The sequence below is a fragment of the Triticum dicoccoides genome, chromosome 7B (assembly GCF_002162155.2).
Source record: "Triticum dicoccoides isolate Atlit2015 ecotype Zavitan chromosome 7B, WEW_v2.0, whole genome shotgun sequence".
Classification (NCBI taxonomy): domain Eukaryota; kingdom Viridiplantae; phylum Streptophyta; class Magnoliopsida; order Poales; family Poaceae; genus Triticum; species Triticum dicoccoides.
Window position 1 is genome coordinate 34832617 of NC_041393.1, and position 26891 is coordinate 34859507.

General features: G+C 47.7%; 2 protein-coding genes across 2 annotated transcripts; one reads left to right on the forward strand and one right to left on the reverse strand.

Moving 5' to 3' along the window:
• The first annotated feature begins 14457 nt into the window (after positions 1-14457).
• Positions 14458-15828, forward strand: LOC119337423 (caffeoyl-CoA O-methyltransferase 1). Its single transcript, XM_037609551.1, has 4 exons — positions 14458-14758; positions 14847-14926; positions 15012-15156; positions 15235-15828. The coding sequence occupies exons 1-4, from the start codon at positions 14606-14608 to the stop codon at positions 15658-15660; spliced, it is 804 nt and encodes a 267-aa protein (XP_037465448.1). The 5' UTR covers positions 14458-14605; the 3' UTR covers positions 15661-15828.
• A 6383-nt stretch (positions 15829-22211) lies between these two features.
• LOC119340033 (F-box protein At5g07610-like) lies at positions 22212-25026 on the reverse strand. Its single transcript, XM_037611948.1, has 2 exons — positions 24946-25026; positions 22212-24846 (listed from the first exon to the last, which is right to left on the reverse strand). The coding sequence occupies exon 2, from the start codon at positions 24837-24839 to the stop codon at positions 23643-23645; it is 1197 nt and encodes a 398-aa protein (XP_037467845.1). The 5' UTR covers positions 24840-24846; positions 24946-25026; the 3' UTR covers positions 22212-23642.
• Between the last annotated feature and the right edge of the window lie 1865 nt (positions 25027-26891).

A 26891-nucleotide genomic window follows, 5' to 3' on the forward strand; every position in this document is an offset into this window, starting at 1 on the left:
AGAGTTTTGTGAAGAAGTCTTAAGAGTTTTCTCCTTGCTTTGGTTTTGGTTCCTAAGCATTTGCATCCCATTCTCATGCATCATTGGTTGTTGCATTGCATGGTGATACATAACTCCTTGTATAAACTCCCTTGAAAGTGATTGTCATCAATTACCAAAATGGGGGAGATTGAAAGAACATACGATGCCCCCATGTTTGGTTTTGGTAATTGATGACAATCTCTATGGACTAATGGTTGCCTTGAGTTATATTTGAAGGTTTTGTCCATAGGCTTTTCTTGAAGCCCATGTCTTGGTTTCAAGGAGTTTATGAGTTGACCAAGGTTCCATTAAGGAATTATCCAAAGATTGGTCATGTGAGTGTTGAGATTATTGCAAGCATGTCTTGAAGAAGAAGATTGTGTGATCATTCATGTTTACCTTCAAGACATCATCCAAATGAAGAGAGTTGGAAATATTCAAGGTTGATCAAGACTAAGTCAAGAGTGAATCAAGTTGATCAACTCACAAAGCATAGAAGATGTACCGAGAGGGATCAAGTGATCCCATAGTATGGTAATCATTGTCCATTGCACTTTGTGTACTAACCCATGGTCTATGTGAGAGTTCTATGTGGGGTTAGGTACGTGTCCATGGGCTTGCTTCAAGAGGAAGATATCATACAACCCATGGAAAGGATGACATCAAGTGGTGATCGTCATCATGATTGCCGTGTGCAAGTTCAAGTGGAGCATCACGAAGAGATCAAGAGCTTGAATCTTGCCATCCTTTGTGGTGTCAATGGTGTTGTGAAGATGTGCCGAAGAGAGGCTCACCCATAGTGGACTATGGGGGAGCAATCATCTAGTCTTCATCGAGCCAACGCGATCAAGAAAGGTGGTCCAACTTGAGGGAGTCAAGATCGTCATCATCTAGCTCAAGTGGACCATGTGCAAGGCAAAGGTTTGCCCTTGATAGGTTTTCTATTTTACCGGTCTCGTGGTGGTAGTTGGGAGACCGGGTTATAGGATCGTTTGTCGTACTATCAAGGGGGGCTCTCAAGTTGGTAGCTTGATTGTATCGTTAGTAGAGAGCTAAAATCATTGCATCCTTGCATAATGTTTCTTGGTTCTTGTTTGGGTCTCTTTGTGAGTCTTAGAGCTTTTCGTCATCTTGATGACAAGCTTGAGTTCATCGAAAACGGAGTTCGCATGCGTCTTCTATGATGTTTTCGGTGTTGGAGGTTTTACCGGTCTTATCTGAGGAAGGGTTCTCACCATTTTCTTATGGTCCTTTTCTTATTTGCTTCTTATTGATATTTCTTTCAAGATTGTGTTAGCCCTTGTCGCTAGCTTTCCAATAAACTTGGTTTCATCGAATTCGGAGTCCGTTTGCAAAGTTGTGGCAGTTTAGGTGTTCTGAAAAGGCTGCAGCGGTACTACCGCGAATTGGAGCGGATGTAGTTTTTTACTACCGCTCCAGAGCGTTACTACCGTGGCTCCTACAGCGGTAGTACCGCTCCAGACCAAAAACTCGTCCCAAGTCCTGCGATGGTAGGCCCGGATGTGATTTTTTAGTACCGCTCGCAAGCAGTACTACCGCTACCCTTAGCAGTAGTATCGCTACCCCTAGCGGTAGTACCGTGAGGTCAAGCGGTACTACCGCTCCGACGGTTCTTCTGGCATTTTTGCCTCCTTGTTGTTGTGTTTCAAAGGGGTACTACCGCTAGGGCGGTAGTACCGCTCCTTGGAGCGGTAGTACCGCCCTGTGCGGGCTGTGAGCATAACGGTTGGATTTTTCCCCACCTATAAAAGGGGGTCTTCTTCCCCATTGAACCTCATCCCTTGAGCTCGTGTTCTTCCCCCATTGCTGACCTTCTTCGAGCTTGCTAACTCTCAATCCCTCCATGGATTCTTGCTAGTTTTTGAGGGAAAAGAGATAGGAGATCTAGATCCACATTTCCACCAATCAATTTCTCCTCTATGTGAGGGGAACCCCTTGGATCTAGATCTTAGAGTTCTTGGTGTTCTCCTTCTTGTTCTTCGTCTCATCTTCCTCCCTAGCATTAGTTGCTTCAATGGGATTTGAGAGAGAAGGACTTGGGCACTCCGTGTGCCCTTGCCATTGCATTTGGTTCATCGGTTTGAGTTCTCCACGTGATACGTGGAAGTTACAAGTTGAGAAGCTTATTACTTTTGGGTGCTTGGTACCCTTGAGCTTGTTACTCTTGGGTGTTTGGACACCCTAGAGCTTGTTCCTCTTTGGTGCCTTGGCTCCCTAGACGGTTGGTGTTGTTCGGAGCTCAATCATTATGGTGTAAAGCTCCGGGCAAGCGTCGGGGTCTCCAATTAGGTTGTGGAGATCGTCCCGAGCAATTTGACGGGTACCGGTGACCGCCCCCAAGGGTTGCCAAAGTGTACGGGTTCGGTGACTGTCCTCAAGGGTTGCCATTTGTACGGGTTCGGTGACCGCCCTCAAGGGTCCCTTAGTAGAATCACGGCATCTTGCATTGTGCGAGGGCGTGAGGAGATTACGGTGGCCCTAGTGGCTTCTTGGGGAGCATTGTGCCTCCACACTGCTCCAAACGGAGATTAGCACCCGCAAGGGTGTGAACTTCGGGATACATCATCGTCTCCACGTGCCTCGGTTATCTCTTTCCCGAGCCCTTTACTTATGAACTTTACTTTGTGATAGCCATATTGTTCTTTGTCATATATCTTGCTATCACATAGTTGCTTATCTTGCTTAGCATAAGTTGTTGGTGCACATAGGTGAGCCTAGTTGTTTTAGGTTTTGTGCTTGACAAATTAACCGCTAGGTTTATTCCGCATTTGTTCAAGCCTTAACTGTAATTATTTTAAAGCGCCTATTCACCCCTCCCCCCTCTAGGCGACATCCTCGATCTTTCACCTAGCCATAGACATGAGTTATCATTTGATTAACAGGATCACATCATTAGAGAATGATATGATTGACTTGACCCATTCCATTAGCTTAGCACTTGATCGTTTAGTATGTTGCTATTGCTTTCTTCATGACTTATACATGTTCCTATGAATATGAACTTATGCAACTCCCGTTTACCGGAGCAACACTTTGTGTGCTACCAAACGTCACAACGTAACTGGGTGATTATAAAGGTGCTCTACATGTGTCTCCAAAGGTACTTGTTGAGTTGGCATATTTTGAGATTAGGATTTTTCACTCCGATTGTCGGAGAGGTGTCTCTGGGCCCTCTCGGTAATGCATATCACTATAAGCCTTGCAAGCAATGTGACTAATGAGTTAGTTGCGGGATGATGCATTACATAATGAGTAAAGAGACTTGCCAGTAACGAGATTGAACTAGGTATTGAGATACCGACGAACGAATCTCGGGCAAGTAACACACCGATGACAAAGGGAACAACGTATGTTGTTATGCGGTTTGACCAATAAAGATCTTCGTAGAATATGTGGGAGCCAATATGAGCATCCAGGTTCCGCTATTGGTTATTGACCGGAGACGTGTCTCGGTCATGTCTACATAGTTCTCGAACCCGTAGGGTCCGCACGCTTAAAGTTTGGTGACGATTTATATTTTGAGTTATGTGTTTTGATGTACCGACGGTAGTTCGGAGTCTCGGATGAGATCAGGGACATTACGAGGAGTCTCGAAATGGTCGAGACGTAAGGATCGATATATTGGACGACTATATTCGGACATCGGAAAGGTTCCGAGTGATTCGGGTATTTTTCGGAGTACCGGAGAGTTACAGGAATTCGTATTGGGCCTTAATGGGCCATACGGGAAAGGAGAGAAAGGCCTCAAAGGGTGGCCGCACCCCTCCCCATGGATTGGTCTGAATTGGACTAGGAAGAGGGGGGGGGCTTCCTTCCTTCTCCTTTTTCCTTCCCTTCTCCTACTCCTACAAGAAAAGGAGGAGTTCTACTCCCGGTGGGAGTAGGACTCCCCCCTTGGCGCGCCCTCCTCTTGGTCGGCCGCCTCCCCCCTTGCTCCTTTATATACGGGGGCAAGGGGGCACCTCTGGACACAACAATTGATCCTTGAGATCTATTAGCCGTGTGCGGTGCCCCCCTCCATCATATTCCACCTCGGTGATATCGTAGCGGTGCTTAGGCGAAGCCCTGCGTCGGTAACATCATCAACACCGTCAACAAACCGTCATGCTGACGGAACTCTCCCTCAAAGCTCGGCTAGATCGAAGTTCGAGGGACGTCATCGAGCTGAATGTGTGCTAAACTCGGAGGTGACGTACGTTCGATACTTGGATCGGTCAGATCGTGAAGACGTACGACTACATCAACCGTGTTATGCTAACACTTCCGCTTTCGGTCTACGAGGGTACGTGGACGACACTCTCCCCTCTTGTTGCTATGCATCACCATGATCTTGCGTGTGCGTAGGAATTTTTTTGAAATTACTACGTTCCCCATCATATACAAACCGAGGTCATCATACATTCATACCACGAGTAGTCAGCCACCAAATCAACTGAATAACTGATTAGCACTAGAAGAAAGACCGATGAGCGCTCCGGCGAGCGTCAGGGCCTAAGACTAAGGGCGTGTTTGGTTGCCGTTTGCTACAGTGCCTGCATCGCATACACTTCTCAACCCAGCCTGGTTGAGCAAAAACAGGCCCTAATATGCCACTTGCAACTTGTTTGGTTGCCTGCATCTAGTGTCCCTACATTAGGTAATACGCAAGTGCACTTTGTTTGGTTGCCTGCATTGGCCCTAGCGGCACATGAACATGGTGTTTGGTTGCATACGGCGTATATGTTGTGCTTACCTTGTATCCTAGTTGGTGAGCTTACCCACAATGATCACACCTAGCATACCAATGCCACAACATAGCAATGGTGATGAACTGGGCGAAGATGATGAAGTTCTTCAGCTTCAGCCCAAACTGATGATCCACCTTAGCAGCTTCCACTTTGAAACCTCCAACCTTGCCACTGTCAACACTACTACCTCCGTGCTTTCGCACCCAAGCGGAGTAAGCTTGTTCTGCTACCTGCCTAGTCTTGAACCCTCTATAGTTGTTGTTGCTATACGATGCCACTTGTGCATTGGCTTCTTCCCATGAACTATAAACCCTTGGAACCTCACCGATGAACACGGCATACTAATGTCTACTACACAACCTTCTTCTTGTAGACGTTGTTGGGCCTCCAACCGCAGAGGTTTGTGGGACAGTAGCAAATTTCCCTCAAGTGGATGACCTAAGGTTTATCAATCCGTGGGAGGCGTAGGATGAAGATGGTCTCTCTCAAACAACCCTGCAACCAAATAACAAAGAGTCTCTTGTGTCCCCAACACACCCAATACAATGGTAAATTGTATAGGTGCACTAGTTCAGCGAAGAGATGATGATACAAGTGCAATATGGATGGTAGATAAAGGCGTAAACGGTATTGCACTGGTAGGAAACAAGGCCTAAGGTTCATACTTTCACTAGTGCAAGTTCTCTCAACAATAATAACATAATTGGATCATATAACTATCTATTCAAGAGTCCGTAGTAAAATAACATGAAGCTATTCTTTCCATTCAATCTATCATAGAGTTCATACTAGAATAACACCTTAAGACACAAATCAACCAAAACCCTAATGTCACCTAGATACTCCATTGTCACCTCAAGTATCCGTGGGCATGATTATACGATATGCATCACACAACCTCAGATTCATCTATTCAACCAACACAAAGTACTTCAAAGAGTGCCCCAAAGTTTCTAGCGGAGAGTCAAGACGAAAACGTGTGTCAACCCCTATGCATAGGTACATGGGCGGAACCGCAAGTTGATCACCAAAACATACATCAAGTGGATCACGTGAATATCCCATTGTCACCACAGATAAGCACGACAAGACATACATCAAGTGTTCTCAAATCCTTAAGGACTCAATCTGATAAGATAACTTCAAAGAGAAAACTCAATCCATTAAAAGAGAGTAGAGGGGGAGAAACATCATAAGATCCAACTATAATAGCAAAGCTCACGATACATCAAGATCGTGCCATAGAGAGAACACGAGAGAGAGAGAGAGAGAGAGAGATCAAATACATAGCTACTGATACATACCCTCACCCCCGAGGGTGAACTACTCCCTCCTCGTCATGGAGAGCGCCGGGATGATGAAGATGGCCACCGGTGAGGGATCCCCCCTCTGGCAGGGTGCCGGAACAGGGTCCCGAGAGGTTTTTGGTGGCTACAGAGGTTTGCGGCAGCGGAACTCCCGATCTATCTTCTGTTTTGATGTTTTCGGGGTATATGGAGATATATAGGTGAAAGAAGTCGATCGGGGGACGCTCGAGGGGCCGACGAGACAGGGGGGCGCCCCCACCCTCGTGGCTTCCTCGAAGCTTCTCTGACGTGAACTCCAAGTCTCCTAGATCATGTTCGTTCCAAATATCACGCTCCCGAAGGTTTCATTCCGTTTGGACTCCGTTTGATATTCCTTTTCTTCAAAACACTGAAATAGGTAAGAAAACAACAATATGGGTTGGGCCTCCGGTTAATAGGTTAGTCCCAAAAGTAATATAAAAGTGTATAATAAAGCCCGTAATCATCCAAAACAGATAATAAAATAGCATGAATGCTTCATAAATTATAGATACGCTGGAGACGTATCTGTTGGGGAACGTAGTAATTTCAAAAATTTCCTACGCACACGCAAGATCATGGTGATGCATAGCAACGAGAGGGGAGAGTGTAATCTACATACCCTTGTAGACCGAAAGCGGAAGCGTTAGAATAACGCGGTTGATGTAGTCGTACGTCTTCACGGCCCGACCGATCAAGCACCGAAACTATGACACCTCCGAGTTCTAGCACACGTTCAGCTCGATGACGTCCCTCGAACTCCAATCCAGCCAAGTGTCGAGGGAGAGTTCCGTCAGCACGACGGCGTGGTGACGATCTTGATGTTCTACCGTCGCAGGGCTTCGCCTAAGCACCGCTACAATATTATCGAGGAGGACTATGGTGGAGGGGGGCACCGCACACGGCTAATAGATCTCAAGGATCAATTGTTGTTGTGTCTTTGGGGTGCCCCCCTGCCCCCATATATATAGGAGCAAGGGGGGGAGGCGGCCGGTCTATGGAGGAGGCGCACCAAGGGGGGAGTCCTACTCCCACCGGGAGTAGGACTCCTCCTTTCCTTGTTGGAGAAGAAAAGAGGAGGAGAGGGAGAAGGAAAAGGGGGCCGGCCCCCTTGTCCAATTCGGACCAGAGGGGAGGCGCAGGCCTCCTTCCTTTTTGCCTCTCTCCTGTATTCCCGTATGGCCCAATAAGGCCCATATACTACCCGGCGAATTCCCGTAACTCTCCGGTACTCCGAAAAATACCCGAATCACTCGGAACCTTTCCGAACTCCGAATATAGTCGTTCAATATATCGATCTTTACGTCTCGACCATTTCGAGACTCCTCGTCATGTCCCCGATCTCATCCGGGAGTCCGAACTCCTTCGGTACATCAAAACTCATAAACTCATAATATAACTGTCATCGAAACCTTAAGCGTGCGGATCCTACGGGTTCGAGAACTATGTAGACATGACCTAGAACTATTCTTGGTCAATAACCAATAGCGGAACCTGGATGCCCATATTGGCTCCTACATATTCTACGAAGATCTTTATCGATCAAACCGCATAACGACATACTTTGTTCCCTTTGTCATCGGTATGTTACTTGCCCGAGATTCGATCATCGGTATCCAATACCTAGTTCAATCTCGTTACTGGCAAGTCTCTTTACTCGTTACGTAATGCATCATTCCGTAACTAACTCGTTAGCTACATTGCTTGCAAGGCTTATAATGATGTGCATTACCGAGAGGGCCCAGAGATACCTCTCCGACAATCGGAGTGACAAAACCTAATCTCGAAATACGCCAACCCAACATGTACCTTTAGAGACACCTGTAGTACTCCTTTATAATCACCCAGTTACGTTGTGACGTTTGGTAGCACCCAAAGTGTTCCTCCGGTAAATGGGAGTTGCATAATCTCATAGTTACAGGAACATGTATAAGTCATGAAGAAAGCAATAGCAACATACTAAACGATCAAGTGCTAGGCTAACGGAATGGGTCATGTCAATCACATCATTCTCCTAATGATGTGATCCCATTAATCAAATGACAACACATGTCTATGGTTAGGAAACATAACCATCTTTGATTAATGAGCTAGTCAAGTAGAGGCATACTAGTGACTATATGTTTGTCTATGTATTCACACATGTATCATGTTTCCGGTTAATATAATTCTAGCGTGAATAATAAACATTTATCATGAAATAAGGAAATAAATAATAACTTTATTATTGCCTCTAGGGCATATTTCCTTCAGTATCAGCATCCCCAAGCTTAATTCCTACTCGTCCTCGAGTAGGTAAATGATAAAAGAAAGAATTTATGAAGTGTGAATGCTAGCAGGTGCAAAAGTTTGATCAATGATAATTTCAGTAACCCTTTATAGCATGATTATATGTCATAACAATAGTTCATCTCATAAAACTTCTCACGAACAAGTAACAAGCAATACACATGTTAAAGCATAGACCATAAACTTTCTTGAAAACTAGCAAACTTCATTCTTAGTCATCAAACAATTGCGATTCATCTTATTTTCAGGAAGGGTCTATGTCAGAGCTTTGATTTAGCAAACTCCACATACTCAACTATCATATAGTCTTCTACAATTGCTAACACTCACGCAATACTTATGGTTATGAAGTTTTAATCGGACACTGAGAAAGATAGGGGCTTATAGTTTTGCCTCCCAACGTATTCACCTTTGGGTGATGTCAACAGTAAGAGTTCATGCTAACTTACATCCAATTGGTTATATATATCAGGATCTTTCCAACACGAGGTGCTTGCCAAAGGATAAAATGAAAAAGGGAAAGGTGAAGATCACCTTGACTCTTGCATAAAGTAAAAGACATAAAGTAAAAGATAGGCCCTTCGCAGAGAGAAGCAGAGGTTGTCATGCGCTTTTATAGTTGGATGCACAAAATCTTAATGCAAAAGAATGTCACTTTATATTGCCCCTTGTATATGGACCTTTATTATGCAGTCCGTCGCTTTTATTGCTTCCATAACAAGATCGTATAAAGCTTATTTTCTTCACGCTAATATATCATACATATTTAGCGAGCAATTTTTATTGCATGCACCGATGACAACTTACTTGAAGGATCTTACTCAATCCATAGGTAGGTATGGTGGACTCTCATGGCAAAACTAGTTTAAGGGATATTTGGAAGCACAAGTAGTATCTCTACTTGGTGCAAGGAATTTTGGCTAGCATGAGGGGGAAAGGCAAGCTCAACATGTTTAAATGATCCATGACAATATACTTTAACTGAGATGTGAGAAAACATAACCCATTACGTTGTCTTCCTTGTCCAACATCAACTCTTTAACATGTCATACTTAATGAGTGCTCACAATTATAAAAGATGTCTAAGATAGTATATTTATATATGAAATCTCTCTTCCTTCAATATTCTTTCATGAATTGTTCAAATGACTAATACAATGCTTGCTAACCTTCAATAAATTTACTACCTCTACTTCTTAGATGTGAAGTCATTACTCGCCATGGAATAAGCAAATGAGACATATAATTTCATATTTATGACATTCAACTCATTCAACCATTTACTCATAGGGTATAAGTGAAGCACACGAGTAAATGACAAACTACTCCAACAAGATATAAGTGAAGATCAATGAGTAGTTAAATAATTATGCAACTATGTGAAGACTCTCTCTCATTTAAGAATTTCAGATCTTGGTATTTTATTCATACAGCAAGCAAAGCAAAACAAAATGACATTGCAAGGATAGCACAACTCATGTGAAGAAGCAAAAAACTTAGGTTCAACTGATACTAACCGATAATTGTTGAAGAAGAAAGGTGGGATGCCTAACGGGGCATTCCCAAGCTTAGATGCTTGAGACTTCTTGAAATATTATCTTGCGGTGCCTTGGGCATCCCCAAGCTTGAGCTTTTGTGTCTCCTTAATTCCTTTTATATCACGGTTTCCTAAATCTCGAAAGCTTCATCCACACCAAACTCAACAAGAACTCGTGAGATAAGTTAGTATAAAACAATGCAAAAACCTCATCATCTTCTACTATAATAAATCACTAAAATTATTATTCAACATTGAATACCAAATATCTCTGCATATTTAATACCCCTATCCTCAAATAGAATCATTAAAAAAGCAAACATATGCAAACAATGCAAACATAACTGCAATCTGCCAAAACAGTATAGTCTGTAAAGAATGCAAGATTCATCATACTTCCCTAACTCCAAAAATTATAAGAAAAATACTACGCTGTAGAAGATTTATCAGATCTCAATATGCAAAAAGTTTCAACATTATATCACTCTCTGAATTTTCTAGGGAATTTTTGCAACAGCGGTAAACTTTCTGTTTTCAAACAGCAATACGTATACTGGCAAAATAAGCATGGTAAAGGCATCCCCTCTTTCGTCTTCGTTCATCGGTAACTTTACTTGGAGCTATATTTTTTTTACTTGGAGCTATATTTTTATTTACCACATGATATGTGTTTTGCTTGGAGCATCAATTTCTTTTGTTATTATTTTCTGCTATTATTTATAATAATGTTTTGCATCTATATTTTCAATAAATCTTCTACAGCGTAGTATTTTTCTTATGAACCCGCAAGTTGATCACCAAAACATACATCAAGTTGATCACGTGAATATCCCATTGTCACCACAGATAAGCACGGCAAGACATACATCAAGTGTTCTCAAATCCTTAAAGACTCAATCCGATAAGATAACTTCAAAGGGAAAACTCAATCCATTACAAGAGAGTAGAGGGGGAGAAACATCATAAGATCCAACTATAATAGCAAAGCTCGCGATACATCAAGATCGTGCCATAGAGAGAACACGAGAGAGAGATCAAACACATAGCTACCGGTACATATCCTCAGCCCCGAGGGTGAACTACTCCCTTCTCGTCATGGAGAGCGCCGGAATGATGAAGAAGGCCACCAGTGAGGGATCCCCCCTCCGGCAGGGTGCCGGAACAGGGTCCCGAGAGGTTTTTGGTGGCTACAGAGGCTTGCAGCGGCGGAACTCCCGATCTATCTTCTGTTTTGATGTTTTCGGGGTATATGGAGATATATAGGTGAAAGAAGTCGATCCGGGGACGCTCGAGGGGCCGACGAGACAGGGGGGCGCGCCCAGTGGGGGGCGTCCCCACCCTCGTGGCTTCCTCTAAGCTTCTCTGACATGAACTCCAAGTCTCGTGGATCATGTTCGTCCCAAAAATCACGCTCCCAAAGGTTTCATTCCATTTGGACTTTGTTTGATATTCCTTTTCTTCGAAACACTGAAATAGGCAAGAAAACAGTAATATGGGTTGGGCCTCCGGTTAATAGGTTAGTCCCAAAAGTAATATAAAAGTGTATAATAAAGTCCGTAATCATCCAAAAGCAGATAATAAAATAGCATGAATGCTTCATAAATTATAGATACGTTGGAGAGTATCACATACCACTTGCCCTAGCAATGCACAAGAGCAAGAGTTCAAGCAGCAAATCAATGGAGCACAAGTAGCAAGCAAAGTAGCACACAAACAACAATGGAGCAGAAGAGAAGTAAAGCATGCATGATCATACGGCATAGCAAGTTCAACCTAGCACTACCTTGGTGTTAACCTTTCACCACATCCAAAAGAGGGTGTTATCCTGCCACCGCAAGTTCACCATCAGCGTGAGGGGTTAGTATATACCACCTCACCAAAATATACAGACCATCAAATATTTTTTGAGCCCTAGCTACACAAAATGTACGTCATCATCGTCATCGTCGTCGTCGTCGCCACAACCATCGTCGTCGGGGATCATGTACGCTCATAGGCAGCACTACTCTAGTAGTAGTGCTTGCCCAGCCAGCTCCTAAGCCACAACACCTTGTGAGCGTTGGCCATGGCAAGGAACCCAACACCCTGGGCCTTGTTGTCAAGCAGGTGGCTGAGAGCTGCCATGAGAGCCTCATCGCTGAATCCACCCTAGTTCATGACAACGCCATACAGGTCAAGGTGGACGTCGAGGGGCTTGCACTCCCTGATGGTTGTTGCCACCTCCTTCACCGCCTCAGTCGTGCTGCAAAAGACATTGATCTCCTCCTCCATCAGGCCTCCTCTCTTCCTCTTCCTATCATGGACGGGGTCAAATGGCTTCGCAGCGGGCTTGTCAGGGCCATCAAGGACCTCGACGTCCGGTGTCCCAGGGAAGTCTGGCATGGGAGAACCAAGAGGCTCACCCGAGCCCATGTCATGCTTCCCAGTTGCCAGCCCGAAGGAGAAGATGTGCTGCATCTGGTTGTAGTTCTGGATGGGTGTGTTGAGGAACTCATCGTCCCTTGGGTGGTCCTAAGAATGAAACACAAGTGTTGTTAGTTGCGATTAGGAGTAGGCAATGATGGACAATATGAAAAGGAAGAGGGCTGTGAGCTAACCGCCACATGGCCGGCGTAGTGCTCTGCCTCCAAAACTATGGAGCAAGTGTTCTCATCCCATGAGGCGCCGCTAAGGTCTCTCAGCTTGGACACTTGGACCCATCGACTTCTCCACTTCCTCAGGTGGTTGTACACCTGGGTGGCAGACACCTCTTGCCCACAGAACTCGAACACCTAGTTCGCAACGGTGTTCAAGTGCACCTCCTTGAAGCCCTTGTTAGTCTTAACTCCACTAGAGATGAGCTCACACATCTTGTTCAGCATGAACGTGGACATGAACGGCTGCCACTTCATGTTGTTCGACCTACCATCCTTCTTTGCCTTTGCTGCTGCTAGCTGGATTGCAGCGGCGGCAGCAGCAGCAACAGGAGGAGTTGGCTCAACGAGCACTACTGGCACATAAAGAGAATCAGACTCGAACACCTCTGAATCAGGTGGCTCAACGAGCACTACTAGCACATAGAGGGAATCAGACTCGAACACCTCTGAATCAGGTGCCATCTTGGACATAGGCTGCGAGTCCTCGACAAACAATGGAGCAAACTGGCCGTCGGACACGACAAGGGCCTGACTAAGATCTTGCGTCCGCGTGGTCATGTCCTACAATCGTAGCACACATTGACAGTGAGCATAGCACACAACATACCGGACAATCCATGAAAGCAGGAGCATACATGTACATGGTTCATCACTATCATAGCAAGCACATGCTTCATCACTAATCTATGAGCAGGAACATACATCTACAACAAACAACATGCTACAAATGGACTACCAATAGCTACAAATCGCAGATCTAAGCATGATTCAACACAAGCACAAGGTTCAACTTCAAACTCTACTACTAATCTAGCTTACCACATGCTTGAACATCTAGCCCTACCACAAATCAGACCACTAATCATATCATCTCACAGATTAGACCACTAATCAACCATGCATCTAGATCAAACCCTAGCTGCAGCTCAGATCTAGCTAGAAGGAACAGAGAGAAAGGGGGATTGAACTCACATAGGCCATGACTGCAGCTTGAGGACGAGGGAGGGGGGGCGTGGAAGATGAACGCCAGCTGGTGAAGGAGCTCCGACGCCGTGGACCGCCGGCCGATGAAGATGCGCCGCTTACCTGCTCGTCGGCGCCGATGCGCGTCGGCGGGAAAGCTCGAACGGAGGAAGAATGATGGCGGGAGTTGGGGCAGTGAGGGAGGGGCTAAATAGGGGTGGACTCGGCGGAAGGTGAGAGGAAATTCTCCCGCCGATTTTTCGGCGACGCGGGTAAGCTCGCGCCATCTCCCCTGCTCGCACGAGGGGAGAAGCGCGTCACCCTCCCCTGCCTCGCTCGAGCCAGGCTCGCGAGTTACTGACGATTCGTGCGTTTCACCTAGGCCTGGCCTCGACGTGCTTTAAGGCCAGGCTGGACCTAGCAACGAAACACGCCCTAAGTAATTACCCGGCTCGCCTGTGTTTTCCGCTCGAGAAAGCGACGACGGTTGAATACCTGAATGACGGACGCAAAGAAGCAAAACTGGTAGGTACTTGTCCCGAGCCGAGCCCCCACCGCACACCCATTCGGGGTTTCACTCCACCGAGCCGAGCTTGGCCGACGACCCCGCGTCTCTGTCCCACCAACCCCTCCCCCGTCCCGTTCGCCGTCCTCCATCCACGCAGCACCGGCCGCTCCCCGTGCGCCGTGCGCCACGCCGACCCAGCGAGCGAGGCCTCGTTCGCTGGACCTGGGTCTCCGCCCCGCTCCGCACCAGTCGAGTCGAGTCGAGTCGCACGCAGCCCACACCATCCACCGTACAGCGCTCACCAACCCAGCGCCGTGTTCCTAGTTCCTACCGACCGCCCCGTGCCGCCGACGCCCGGGGCCCCGTCCACCCGAACCGCACGACCGTTCCACCCCCTCCCCCTTCCTTCCTCCTACCCGGCTCGTCTCCTCTCGCCGTCCACCCCGCTGGCGGGCGCGCGCACCTGCGCTATATAAGCCGCTGGCGGGCAAGCTCGTCAATCCAATCACCCAACCAACCGCCTCTACAAGCGCAGCCCAGATCTCGGCTCCTTCCCTTCCTCGAACCAAGTATCAGCAATGGCGACCACGGCAGCCGACGCCACGGCCGCGGTTCCCAAGGAGCAGCAGCCCGCCAACGGTTCCGCGGCCGCCACCACCGGCGGCGAGCAGGTCACGCGCCACTCCGAGGTCGGACACAAGAGCCTGCTCCAGAGCGACGCCCTCTACCAGGTACTACTTGCGTTCCAACCGTCTCCGGCGAGCTGGCCAGATCTTGCGGCTTCTCCCGGCTTGATCTGATCCTTGCGTGCGTTTGCAGTACATCCTGGAGACGAGCGTGTACCCGCGCGAGCACGAGTGCATGAAGGAGCTCCGCGAGATCACCGCCAACCACCCATGGTATGTGTTCATCCATCTCGGCTCGCCTGGATCTGGTGTCATCGGTTCTGATCTGACGTTTTCTGGATCTTGTTTGTGCGTACAGGAACCTGATGACGACGTCGGCGGACGAGGGTCAGTTCCTCAACATGCTGCTCAAGCTCATCGGCGCCAAGAAGACCATGGAGATCGGCGTCTACACCGGCTACTCCCTGCTCGCCACCGCGCTCGCCATCCCCGACGACGGCACCGTAAGCTCCTTCTCCACTCCAGATCTACCGCTCCCAGTTTAGCAAGAAACTGAAGAAGAAATGGAAACGGGAATGCAGATCTTGGCCATGGACATCAACCGCGAGAACTACGAGCTGGGGCTGCCGTGCATCGAGAAGGCCGGCGTGGCGCACAAGATCGACTTCCGCGAGGGCCCGGCGCTGCCCGTCCTGGACGCGCTGCTGGAGGACGAGGCCAACCACGGCACCTTCGACTTCGTCTTCGTGGACGCCGACAAGGACAACTACCTCAACTACCACGAGCGCCTCATGAAGCTCGTCAAGGTCGGCGGCCTCCTCGGCTACGACAACACCCTCTGGAACGGCTCCGTCGTGCTCCCCGCCGACGCCCCCATGCGCAAGTACATCCGCTACTACCGCGACTTCGTCCTCGAGCTCAACAAGGCCCTCGCCGCCGACCAGCGCGTCGAGATCTGCCAGCTCCCCGTCGGCGACGGCATCACCCTCTGCCGCCGCGCCAAGTGAACCAGAGAACCCATCTCCGCCGCTCCGCCATAGATGCCAAGAACAAGAATTAATTAATTACTCCCCATTTTGTCTTTCCTGCTCGCCTTCTGTACTCTACATCTATCTTCTGCAATTCGTATAAAGATTTCTCCAGACAAATGATTAATAATAGTACTCCCCCCATAAGAAGCTTCCTTGTTGCTTGCTTGCGACGATCCACCTGCGCAAATCAAAACATTCCATTTCGTTCTCCCGCTCGCTTGGTTGGAAAACATGTCCAAATGCGGCGCCCCCGTAGAATCCGTTGAAAATCATTTGCGATGTCCGGCAGGCACAATAAATTTGACCGAATTTTACCCCATTGGGTTGAAGATTTCCGTCTTCCGACGGGGATGCACAGGGGTTCGTGGACGGTTCGTCGACGGCGACAGCCTTGTGTTGTTGCGCAGATATTTGCTGACATTTGTTTTTCTACAAATAGGCGACTGACTGACTGGCAACGCATCTGCGTGATGCATGTGGTCGCCTGGAGGTCGATCGATCGCTGAATGACAAAGGCTTCCTCAAATGTCAAAGTCTCGAGTGAGAGTAGGTTGGAAGGAGAAGTTTCTTTCTATGGAAGAGTCAAGGTTTGTTCGGTTGTTGAGCTGCTCATGTGAAGAGTTTATGCTTGTTGGTTGAATGGCTGATGTTACATCACATGGTCACCTAAATTATTGCTTTGATTTCGCTTAAAATAAGTTCGGACCTAACAACACGGAGTAGTACATGTTATGGTACGTGTGCTTGGATTCAAGTGTACTGAACAATAGTGTTCTTTAACATGGAGTACTGGACAAGAGTGCTGGTGACACCCATTATTTTAGGCTCCCGTACAATAATCCGTGCTATAATCCCATTCTGAGATCAACTTGTGCCTATTTATAATTTGCTTAACCAACTTTTAGTTAACACACTCAGATGTAACAACAAATACGTACTCCCTTATATCACCAACATGTTGCCAAGGTTAAGTCCGAGGTCGCTCTATGGGTTTTGGCACGTGCAAAGCATCTTACATCTTTTGATGCCACGAGAGCACTATCATTGTAACTCGATCGCGTCTTAGTGGTCGTGTTTGTACTTATTCGCAAACTCTCTTCTTAATTACTGAAAAGAGACAAAGTTATCGCCTCCGTTTTGGAAAAAAAAAAAGCTACAATTTCCATTCATTTTCTTCGATTAGAAGGAGGCAAATCTGATAGGCATATCAGCCGCGAGAAATCTCCAGCTTCTCCTTTTGCACTGAGACGACGAGTACTCCCTCTGTTCACAAATGTATAGGGATGGAGTACTGTATTTCCGATTAGTATAAAGCTTCGTTTGTTCCTGGCCTTGTCTGAGGTAGATCGATTATTGCTTTCGGTTGTTGAGCTGTTCACGTGAAGAGTTTAAGACTTGCTCGCTGCTGTCATATCACATGGTTACCTCGATTATTGCTTTGACTTTAGTTAAACACGATCAGATTTTTTTTTTTGAAAAGGAGGATGACCATCGGCTTCTGCATCTGGGAGATGCATATGGCCATTTTATTGATTACTCTTGAGGACCTTCCAAAGTATAACAACAATATGCCTGAATCCGTCATCTTGGCAGCATCTGCCGCTACTCCTATTCAACTGATGAAGGGGTGTAAGCTGGGCCACATAACCATACCTCTCACCTAAGCCTAACATCTAAAGCCGGAGGACCCGACCGAGCCATCTGTTCGGTCCGGGGCTCAAACCGGTCTGACGCACTCACATGTGTCGTCACCATCATCTTCCACTGGTCCATCTTCAGAGCAGAGTGAGGCGACAACCTTGGCTGGTCCTCCGCAATCGACGCCACCACGACACCAAACGACGACCTCCACCTACGCGAGCCTTGGCAGGTCCTTCGCCATCGACGCCACCACGACGCCAAACGACGACCATCCACCTACGTGAGCCTTGGCAGGTCCTCCGTCATTGACGCCACCACGACGCCAGTCGAGGACCTCCACCTAAGCGACTCCATCTCCAAGCAACGGACATAAATCCATACTAGGAAAGGACCGCACCGCCGCCGTCGTCCACCATCCACAAGTGCCACACAACCCCAAGGTTCCCAAAGCGACGCCTTCAAGAAGGGAACGACGCCGTGAGCGCCGCCACCGCCCAACAGAGTTAGAGCTTTCACCCGGGTAACCTAGGGAAAGGTGAAGTGAGGAGATCAGTCCATACCGACGCCTCCAAAGAGGGAAACGGCGCCCTCAGGCGTCGACGTCGGCACAGCCAGTCATGGCCGACCAGGAATTTCCCCCGAACTAGATCTCTGCCACCAGCAACACCTCCTGTACAGAACCGGCGACCAAGAGGAAGCGCGGCCCGACCAGGTTGGCCCGCACGCCGAACAGGGAAGGAAGGAACGTGCCAGATCGCGCACAGCGACCACCGCAGAAGCCGCCGCCGGCCGCCAACGACCACCGGATCCCGCCACCCGCGCGGCTGGGACATCGGATCCACCACCCGCACGGCTGTTAGCGGGCCATGCCTTGCCAATGGAGCCGCCACTCCAGATCCGGGGTTCCCCACACAGGAGCAGGGCAACTGAGGCCCTGCCGCCACCATCCTTGGCGCCCCGGGCTTGCCCGACGGCTGCCTCAGGCGGCGGCGAGGGAGGGAGGAGGGGAGGGGGTGAGGAGGAGGGGCGGCTAGGGTTGGGAGGAGGAGGCGGCCCTGAGGAGCTAGTCTGTTCTGCCCTTGCGATTCTAAACTTGTGCTTGGATGAGATGCAGCAACACATCGACGTTCAGGTACCTGTGCTTGGATTGAAGTGTACTGAGCAAGTGTTTTTTCTTTGAAAGAAACAAGAGTGTTCTTCAGCATGTGCTACTTTGACAAGAGTTGTCAGAAACTTGTCTGAACTATGTGAAGATTGTTCACTCTTCTTCGATGAGGTGGTTGGCGTGCATCTCGCATCAAGCAAGATACAGGTTCGCTCAACTGTTCTTGCTCTCAGCCATTGATCAAGGATCGGACGTCTCTCAGACTGTCATGCGTCGCTGTTCAACAACGTCCGACAACGACTTCTTCTTTTTTCAGTTTGCTTTTCAACTGCTCCCCTAGTGTAATGGCTATAAAGCCCCATTTCCCTTTCATTCTTGATCATGTTTCACAACCAAGCCGCTAAGGTGATCTACAGTACTCTACTTTCCCCACTAGATACTCCCTCCGTAAAGAAACATCAGAGCGTTTAGATCACTGAGATCTAAATGCTCTTTTTTGTACGGAGGGAGTACTAATTAAGTTGAGCTAGATCAAGTGAGTTTCTGACAAGAGTGTTGATGAAACCCGTTATTTTAGGCTCCGTACGACAATCCCATTATCAAACAAATTTTTTCCCTGGTTGCAATTTGCTTAACCACATTCTAAAAGGAAAATGAAAAGCGCAGCACGACGTCTGCGCACATGCACATGTTCCAACAAAAAAGAAACCAGCCAACTCATGAGCTAGTACCATGTTATGTTACATTGCTGCATAACATTTTGTATCTCTCCAACTTGCAGCGTAGGCACGATCTGGGATGACAACATGACCCATGTGGCATTCGATGGTAGGGTGGATCAGGTGATCTAACCCCGTTTGCTCCTCTCGAGTGAAATATACACCACAATAGTGCTGGCGTGGAAGCAAATCAACCCATGAAACTCTATTCCTGCAGCTATGGCAGTTTAGGCAGCTACCCCTTTGGTTGGGTTCGTGTCCCTGTCTCACATGTTGGTGCATGGTTGGTGAGACGTTTCCATCTGGGAAGGAAGGTCTAACTGAGACTCTAGCATCCATTGCTCCAACAATCAATTTCAATGAATAAAAAACAGTAAAAAGATCCAATAGGAAACACTGAGATCTCTGTTCCCAGTCTTCCAGCATGCACATCTCGGCCAAGGAACTTATTATTTTATTTTATTTTGAGGGAAGGCCAAGGGACCTAACTACCTAAGGCATATCTGACCGATCCCTTATAACCGGTTAGAGAAGTAATAATGCGTTTTTTTACTCTTCTAATCCGGATCTAACCAATCCCTTATCCGTCGTAAGGGAGTAAATTTTTTATTCCCATCCCTTATACTTCATCGAAACAGGCCGGGGTAAAATTTCTGCTCTCTCTCTCGCCTCCCCCTGTTGCTGCTCCTGCGCGGCGCCGCCGCCTGCCACTGCTCCCCCACACGCCGCCGCCGCCCTCTAATGAACAAAAAACAGTAAGAAGACTCAATAGGAAACACTGAGATCTCTCCTCCCAGTTTTCCAGCATGCACATCTCGGCCAAGGAACTTAAATATTGCCAACCTCCATCTCGGTCGCCTCCATCTCGGCCGCCTCCATCTCGGTCGCCAAGCTCTTCAACATCCTAACACGAACGTTGTGCATGATGTCGCCGCATTGGGATCCAACTCGTCCATCCTCATGATCAACATTTTGGCTATGAAGCGGACACGAGCTCTACCTTCCTCTCTTCGAGTTCGATCTTGTTCTCTCCAAGTTTGATTTATTTCTCAGTCGCTGCCATCAACATGTTAAACCTCTCCGACTTCTTTTCCTCCTTCACGCCAGAACGCTTGACGCATGCATCCTCCTTCTTTGTCAAGATGTCCTCGAACCTCTCTGTCATCTTGGTCGTTGCCCCTTCTCGCTTCTCCTTCTCCCCCTCCCACATATTTCCCTGGAACCCCCTTTAACCTTCTTGGGCGGTTATTTTTTGGGGTTAGTTGGATCACCAACTTCTTCCTTATTTTTGATGTTGTCGGTCTTGATGGAATTGCCAATGGATAGTCGCCACTTGGGTTGCGCGCCCAACTTCAACCAATAATGCATGAGGCCGAAGCTTTCTTCTCCACCTTCAAACACAAGTTGCACGGACAGGAGGGCTTCTAAAAAAAAGACATTGTCAACAAAGTGCATATCCGGCCAAATGACCAACAAATATAGCATATCCGGCCAACAAGTTGCATGAGCATATCCGGCCAAATGACCAACACATAGAATAACTTACTTGCTCGGTGATTTGTGCACCACTTGGCTACCGACCGATTAGTTGTTTGTAGTGGCCCCAATACTTGGTCACTGACTCCTGGATGTTGTACCATCCATGTTTGAGCGACTTTGTCCCACACCCCCGGATGACTTCCTTATGGTAGGGCTCAAAATTCTTGTGCTCATGGAATCAAGAATGAATATTGGACCAATATGTTGTCCTTTTGCTCCATACCATGGATCGAATCGATTTTAGTGGCCAACCAGGCATTACACAACAATTCGTCCTCCCTCATGTTGAAACTTTCTCCTATGTCGCTCTTCTTTGGATCGGCCGACCAATCCTCCGGATCAAGGCCCATCTCGTCGGGGTACATGTCCTGCTCTGACTGCTGGATGTACGTGCTCTACTGCTGGGTGTACGCCTTCGGCTCCGTGTCATCCACTTGTCCATCCTCGAAGCTGCCTCTGCTCTTTTACGGGTTAATGCGGTGGCGCACGATGAGAAGTGCGGGAATTGGGGTGAAGAGCGACGGCAATCGAAGCGAAGAGGGTGGGAAAAGCGGGGTTTTTGGTACGGAAACAATGCGGAGCGCTCCAAATTCTCAGACCCCGCCTCGGTTTTGGTGGGCCGTAGGTGTCGGAGTCATACGTGGCGGCGGTTCAGACTCCCACAAAGCCCCTGCTTTGTGTCAAATTTGCGGGGAAACGAACGTGCAGACATGTCCACAGACAAATACATATCCGTGTTGAATTGCAAAGTGCGTCTGGATAGATCGGTCTGGACGTTTGCGGGTGTTTTGAGGGTCATTGGAGATGTCCTTACCTTACATTTTTTTATTGTTTGTAACAAGTACAAGGCAACAAATGCTCAGCAATGTCAACACATCAATCTGTATCGAACAACACAAATTCTTTAATTCTCACTTTTTTCAGTGGTAATTTCCATCGAGCGATGGATCACGCTATTTAGCAGGGGTATTTTTTCATGGAGCTTTATTTTTGTTAGTTGTAAAAGAGATACATCTAATTAATGTTGAACTGTTGAAAAATATGTTCAGCATTTATATCACTAAGTAGTGTTCTAAATGCTTTTATATTTGTTCACAAAGGGAGTACTTTTCCCCCCAAATTCTTTTACTTACTTAGTCTATGTTGTATCGTAGGAGCCTGCCATTATTAAAATTGGTTATTGTTCCAGATATCAATGCCTTTTCTTCTTCTTTCAGAACATTGTTTGCATCATGAACGGCATGTAGTCCAAGCTCATCTAAAATCATGGAGTAGGCGACCATAGCCAGGCGTGGCGGAGCACGCCTTGTGTAGTTCCGATTAATCAACGGGAGGCATGAGCTCGCTTTGAGCGCAGCATAAGACTATGATAAGACTATGTGATATTTACCTTTCTGATGCAGGAACCAGAGACACAAGAATACGTGATATCTACCTTTTGATCTATCACCTGATGATTAACAAAAAGAATTTAGCAGCAATGTGGAACCTTATTCATCAGAATTTATTAGCTCGAGCAAAAGTAGATACAAGGAACTTGTTCGATGCAGTGCATTACCGCGGAGGACTAAGGTATTGAGACTTTCAGTACACTAAGCTGCACCCACCAATATTAGGGTTTAGGACAATCATATATTCCTTAAATACTACTGCCTCCGTTCCATAATATAAGAACGTTTTTGACATTAGTATAGTGTAAAAAACGTTCTTACTCCCTCCTTCCCAAATCCATGTCCAGGCCAAAAGCTAGGCAAACAACAAAACAGTAACCATGTTGTTTTTGCAATTACAATATGCTCAATCTGTGGGGATACCAGACATTGCTCCGAACAAAGAATCAAGTTAGCAGGAGTGTAGGCACCAGCGGACTGAACTGCATCACTAAAGTTGGTTCAGAAATCAACTGACAAATAATGCAGCCTAGGAAAGAGCCATTTCTTTCTTTGTGTTTGCTCACCCAGCAATAAGACTTCTTAGTGCAGCTGGTATTTTCTTTGCATTGATGCAATTTTTCAGTCCCTCGGTTACCAGGCAGAATAAACAAAGGATTTCAAATGCAGAAAACTGAATAGCTACAGCAAAAGCAGATAAAAACTCGCTAAGTAGCACTGCATCACCGAAATCCTGAGGATTATAACATAAAAAACAGACATTACAATAGTCTGATTGGAACTCTGAATACACTAAAATGTTTAGAAATGAGACGCACTAATATTGGGATTTAGGACACATAATCCTTCATAGTATCATGGACAAGAAAACCAGACTTCAGAACAATAATTTAGCCACATGAAACCAATTCGTCTGCATTACGATATCTAAACAAACAAAAAAAATAGTAACCATGTTCTTTGAAAACTGCAGTATGCTTAACATCTAAGGTTTCCGGGGATTGCTCCAAACAGAAAATCAAGCTAGCAGGAGCAAGGGCTGTAGGTAAAACTACTGCCCATCTGCACCTGCTAATGAGTCTGAGAAAAGTGGAACATAGGGTAGATAGTTCGATGTCTTTTTTTCCCCAAGATTAAGGATTCGATGGAATTTCTGATGCTGCATACTCCCTCCATTCCCTTATACAAGGCCACAAACTTAAATTACAGGTACCTAGGTAAAACTCAATGACTACTTTGCAAGCCAACTTTTCTTTTTTTTAACTGGGACCATTAATACGCCCACATGCATGCAAGGAAGGAATGAGAAGGAAGTAGCATAATGTCATTATGACTACATGCATGCAAGTATTAAACAAGTTTCTACTACGAGAAAACATCATTAAATTTTGCCTCGGGTACTGTTAGTGGCCTTGTATAGATGCAAAATGTATTTTTCATAGTGGCCTTGTATAAGGGAACGAAACTGCTGTGTGGACGACAATAGCCGAACGAACTGCGCACGATGGAGTATTTAACGGTGTAGGTTCACTTTGAATCGACGCATGGACGGGTTGATGTGCTTCATCGTGCGGAGATCGTCCACAACCGTCGTGTGTGTAGCAGAGTATCGTATGATGCCAATGCATCGACATCACATGGGCAGCCCAGTGCATGTAGCTCCCGCTTGCGCAGGGTCCGGGGAAGGGTCCAATGTGCTTCCAGAAAAATGGTGTCACAGTCTGGATGAAAAGCAGCCACCTTGTAATCCACCCCATTTATGTTCCGCAACTCATCATTGCTGACACTATTCTTCAAGACCCATTCTTTACTATCATAATCCTCCATGAACCAGACTGATGCTACCTTGGTGTTCTCCTTTTTCTTCTTGATCCTGGGCATCGAAAAGTAGTGCAAGCACCCCTGTGATAAACCAATTCTACCACAAGCCAAACCATCGGACGGGACACGGTTAGTCTTCCACACCTTCCCCTCCATGTCCACTGCTACCAGCACAAAATCGTCGTTCACGTTAAGGGGGCACAGCCAACCAAGCAAGTGCAGCATTCCATGAAAGAAGACACTTGTAGCGCCACATTTCAGAAGAATTTTTTCAACCAAGAGGCTTTCTCTACGAATCCAAGCTCCAGATTTCGAAGAGTAGATGCTCACTCCTGTGATGCATCCCCCCCAACGGGCCCCCTTAAACTGAAGAACGTGGAAATGTGACGAGACTGCTGGATCAAAAGCCAAACGAGCCAGGGTGAGAGGTTCGTCTGGAGCCAGTGAGCCAGGCGGCAGGGCGACCCACCTCCGGGTGGCCGGGTTGCATACGACGAAATGGGCATGGAGTTCAACCGGCGCTTTCTCATCCGTTGATGGAGAAGAAGGGGCCATGGAGCAGAGGCAGAGGAGGAGCCCATTGCAAGTGTCCAGGACGTGCAGGTACTTGTTGGGTGGCAAGAAAGGGAGGGACATGTCGACCGGCAGGGCTGCGCCGATGGAGAAGTCTGCGAACCGAAAGTAATTGAAGCGGGGGCCTACCCTGTCGTAGGTGCTGTAGAGGAAGCCGGCGAGGGTGTGGGGCAGTTTCTTGCGGTTGACGGGGTCGGCAATGAGGTCGCGCCAGGACGGGGAGACGCACTTGAAGCGGTGGACGGACCTGGCGGGGAGGCGGGAGAGGATCTCCAAGATAAGGTCGTCCGTCAGGAAGGCGGCCGCCTCCGCCGGAGCGTCCGTCGTGCTCGCCTCTTTCTTCTTCCTAGAGATCTTCCACTCCATGGCGCCGCTTGAAAGAACAAGGGGTCGAGAGAAATCAATCTAGGGAAGAAGGGAAATTTGATGGGGAAGTAGCTCGCGATCTCTCCGTGCGCGTGAGGAGAAATACCTTGGTTTGAGGCGGCGGCGTAGGCTGCGGTTGTTCGTGGAGACGCGGCGGCGGCGCTTCTCCGCGGCGTAGGGGATCGGAAAGAAAATGGGGATCGGAAAATGTTAAGCGTAGCAGTGGGGTGGTGGATGATGTTGGGCCGCAACTAAGATTAGCAACGAAATACTAGGCCTCATCAGGCCCGTATTCTACATTATGCCCCTGCCAGGGCCACGTCAGCCCCCTCCACTCCTGTCTAGCAATGCCTAAAAGAAAGGAAACTTCCGTGTAACATTGCCTATAAAAAAACGGAAATGTTAACGCCCACACGTGTGAGCGTTTACATCTCGCCCACACGCGTGGATCCGCGTCCTTTCGTATGTGCACGAACTTTGGCATGTTTTCAGTGCCACGTAGGACTGGCATGGTGTGTGGGTGTTCACTCGGTCGCCCACACGGCCGTTTCACCACGCGGGAAGGGCTGGTGTGTGGGCGAGATGCAGTTCGCCCACACACCACTTTGCACGCACGCACAAGGGCTAGTGTGTGGGCATTTGACATCTCGCCCACACGCCCACCTCCTCTCCCACACCCAAGCTGCTAGTTGCCATGTGTTTTGCAGTGCACATGGCAACTGCCCCTAGTGTGCTTTATAAGAAGGTGACAACTCTCTTTTTTATCCGATTTGCCATGTGTTTTGCAGGGTACACGACAACTTCTTAGTGTGCACGTAAGCAGATGGCAACTCTCTTTTACCGAGTTGCCATCTGTTTTTGCATGGTACATGACAACTGCCCTAACGTGCACGTACATGACAACTGCCCTAACGTGCACGCAGGCAGATGACAACTCTTCCTTTTTTACATGGCAACTGTCCTGGCATGCTTGTGAGCACATGACAACCCTCTCAACTGCCTAGTGTTAGACCCCGTTCGGATCTTGTCCTGCTCCCAGCTTCTGCGGCTCCACGCTGGAGACGGCCCAAACGCCCCAGCTTCAAGAAGCCAGCTTCGCGGAGCGATGTCCCCTCGTAGTGCAAAAACGAGAAGCTGGGGCAACCCCGCTCCCAAAAATCGAAGGAGGAGGAGTTGGAGATAATTACTGGATATGCCACCGCCAAGTGACCGGGAGGGCAGCGTACCGGTTCGCTCGTCATGTCTTTCTCTCCGATACTTCGCTATTCTGATCGAAACGTGGCCTGCCTTTCCTTTGAATGGGCCTAAAGCAAGTTTATTGGGCTACCAGCCCAACTAAACTAACTGGAAGTGGAGCTGACCTCCCGAACGTTTTCTTTGGAGCCAGTTTTTCTAGGAGAAGCAGGATTCGGCAGGAGAAGCGGAAGCTGGCTATTTCGAGGAGTTAGAGAGGATCCGAACGGGGCCTTAGTATGTGGCAACTCCTAAAATTTTGAAATTATGGCAACTACAGTAAACCAGACCATACATGGCAACTGCAGTTGAGCAAACATGGCAACTGTAGTTGTCCGACATGGTAACCGTAGTTCAGCGACATGGCAACTGCACTTAACGAACATGGCCGAGGATCCGGCCCATGGCAATTGCGGGGCGCGCGGTAAAGTGTCACGTGGGGCGTGCAGGACCACAAGGTACGAGGCCTGACGTACCGGACGTGTGGGCGTTATCTATTTCGCCCACACGCACGCGTGTAAGAGGGACCGGGAGGAAAAAAAAGTGTGTGGGCGCTAATTGTTTTGCCCACACACAGACGTGTGGATTGGTCCTCTTAGGCACCACACAAAACGTGTGGGCGGATTCCTTAACGCCCACACGTGTGGCAGTTAGTGGCGTCCTAAAAAAAACTTCTGTCTACCCGTAAAAAAACTTGAATCTTTATATTATTATTACGGGATTCTATGGTTACCTGACATGGAATGAGCGACATTTATCTTGGGTTGACCTTCGCGATTTGCATAAGCATGCCTCGTATCCATGGGTGGTTATTGGGGA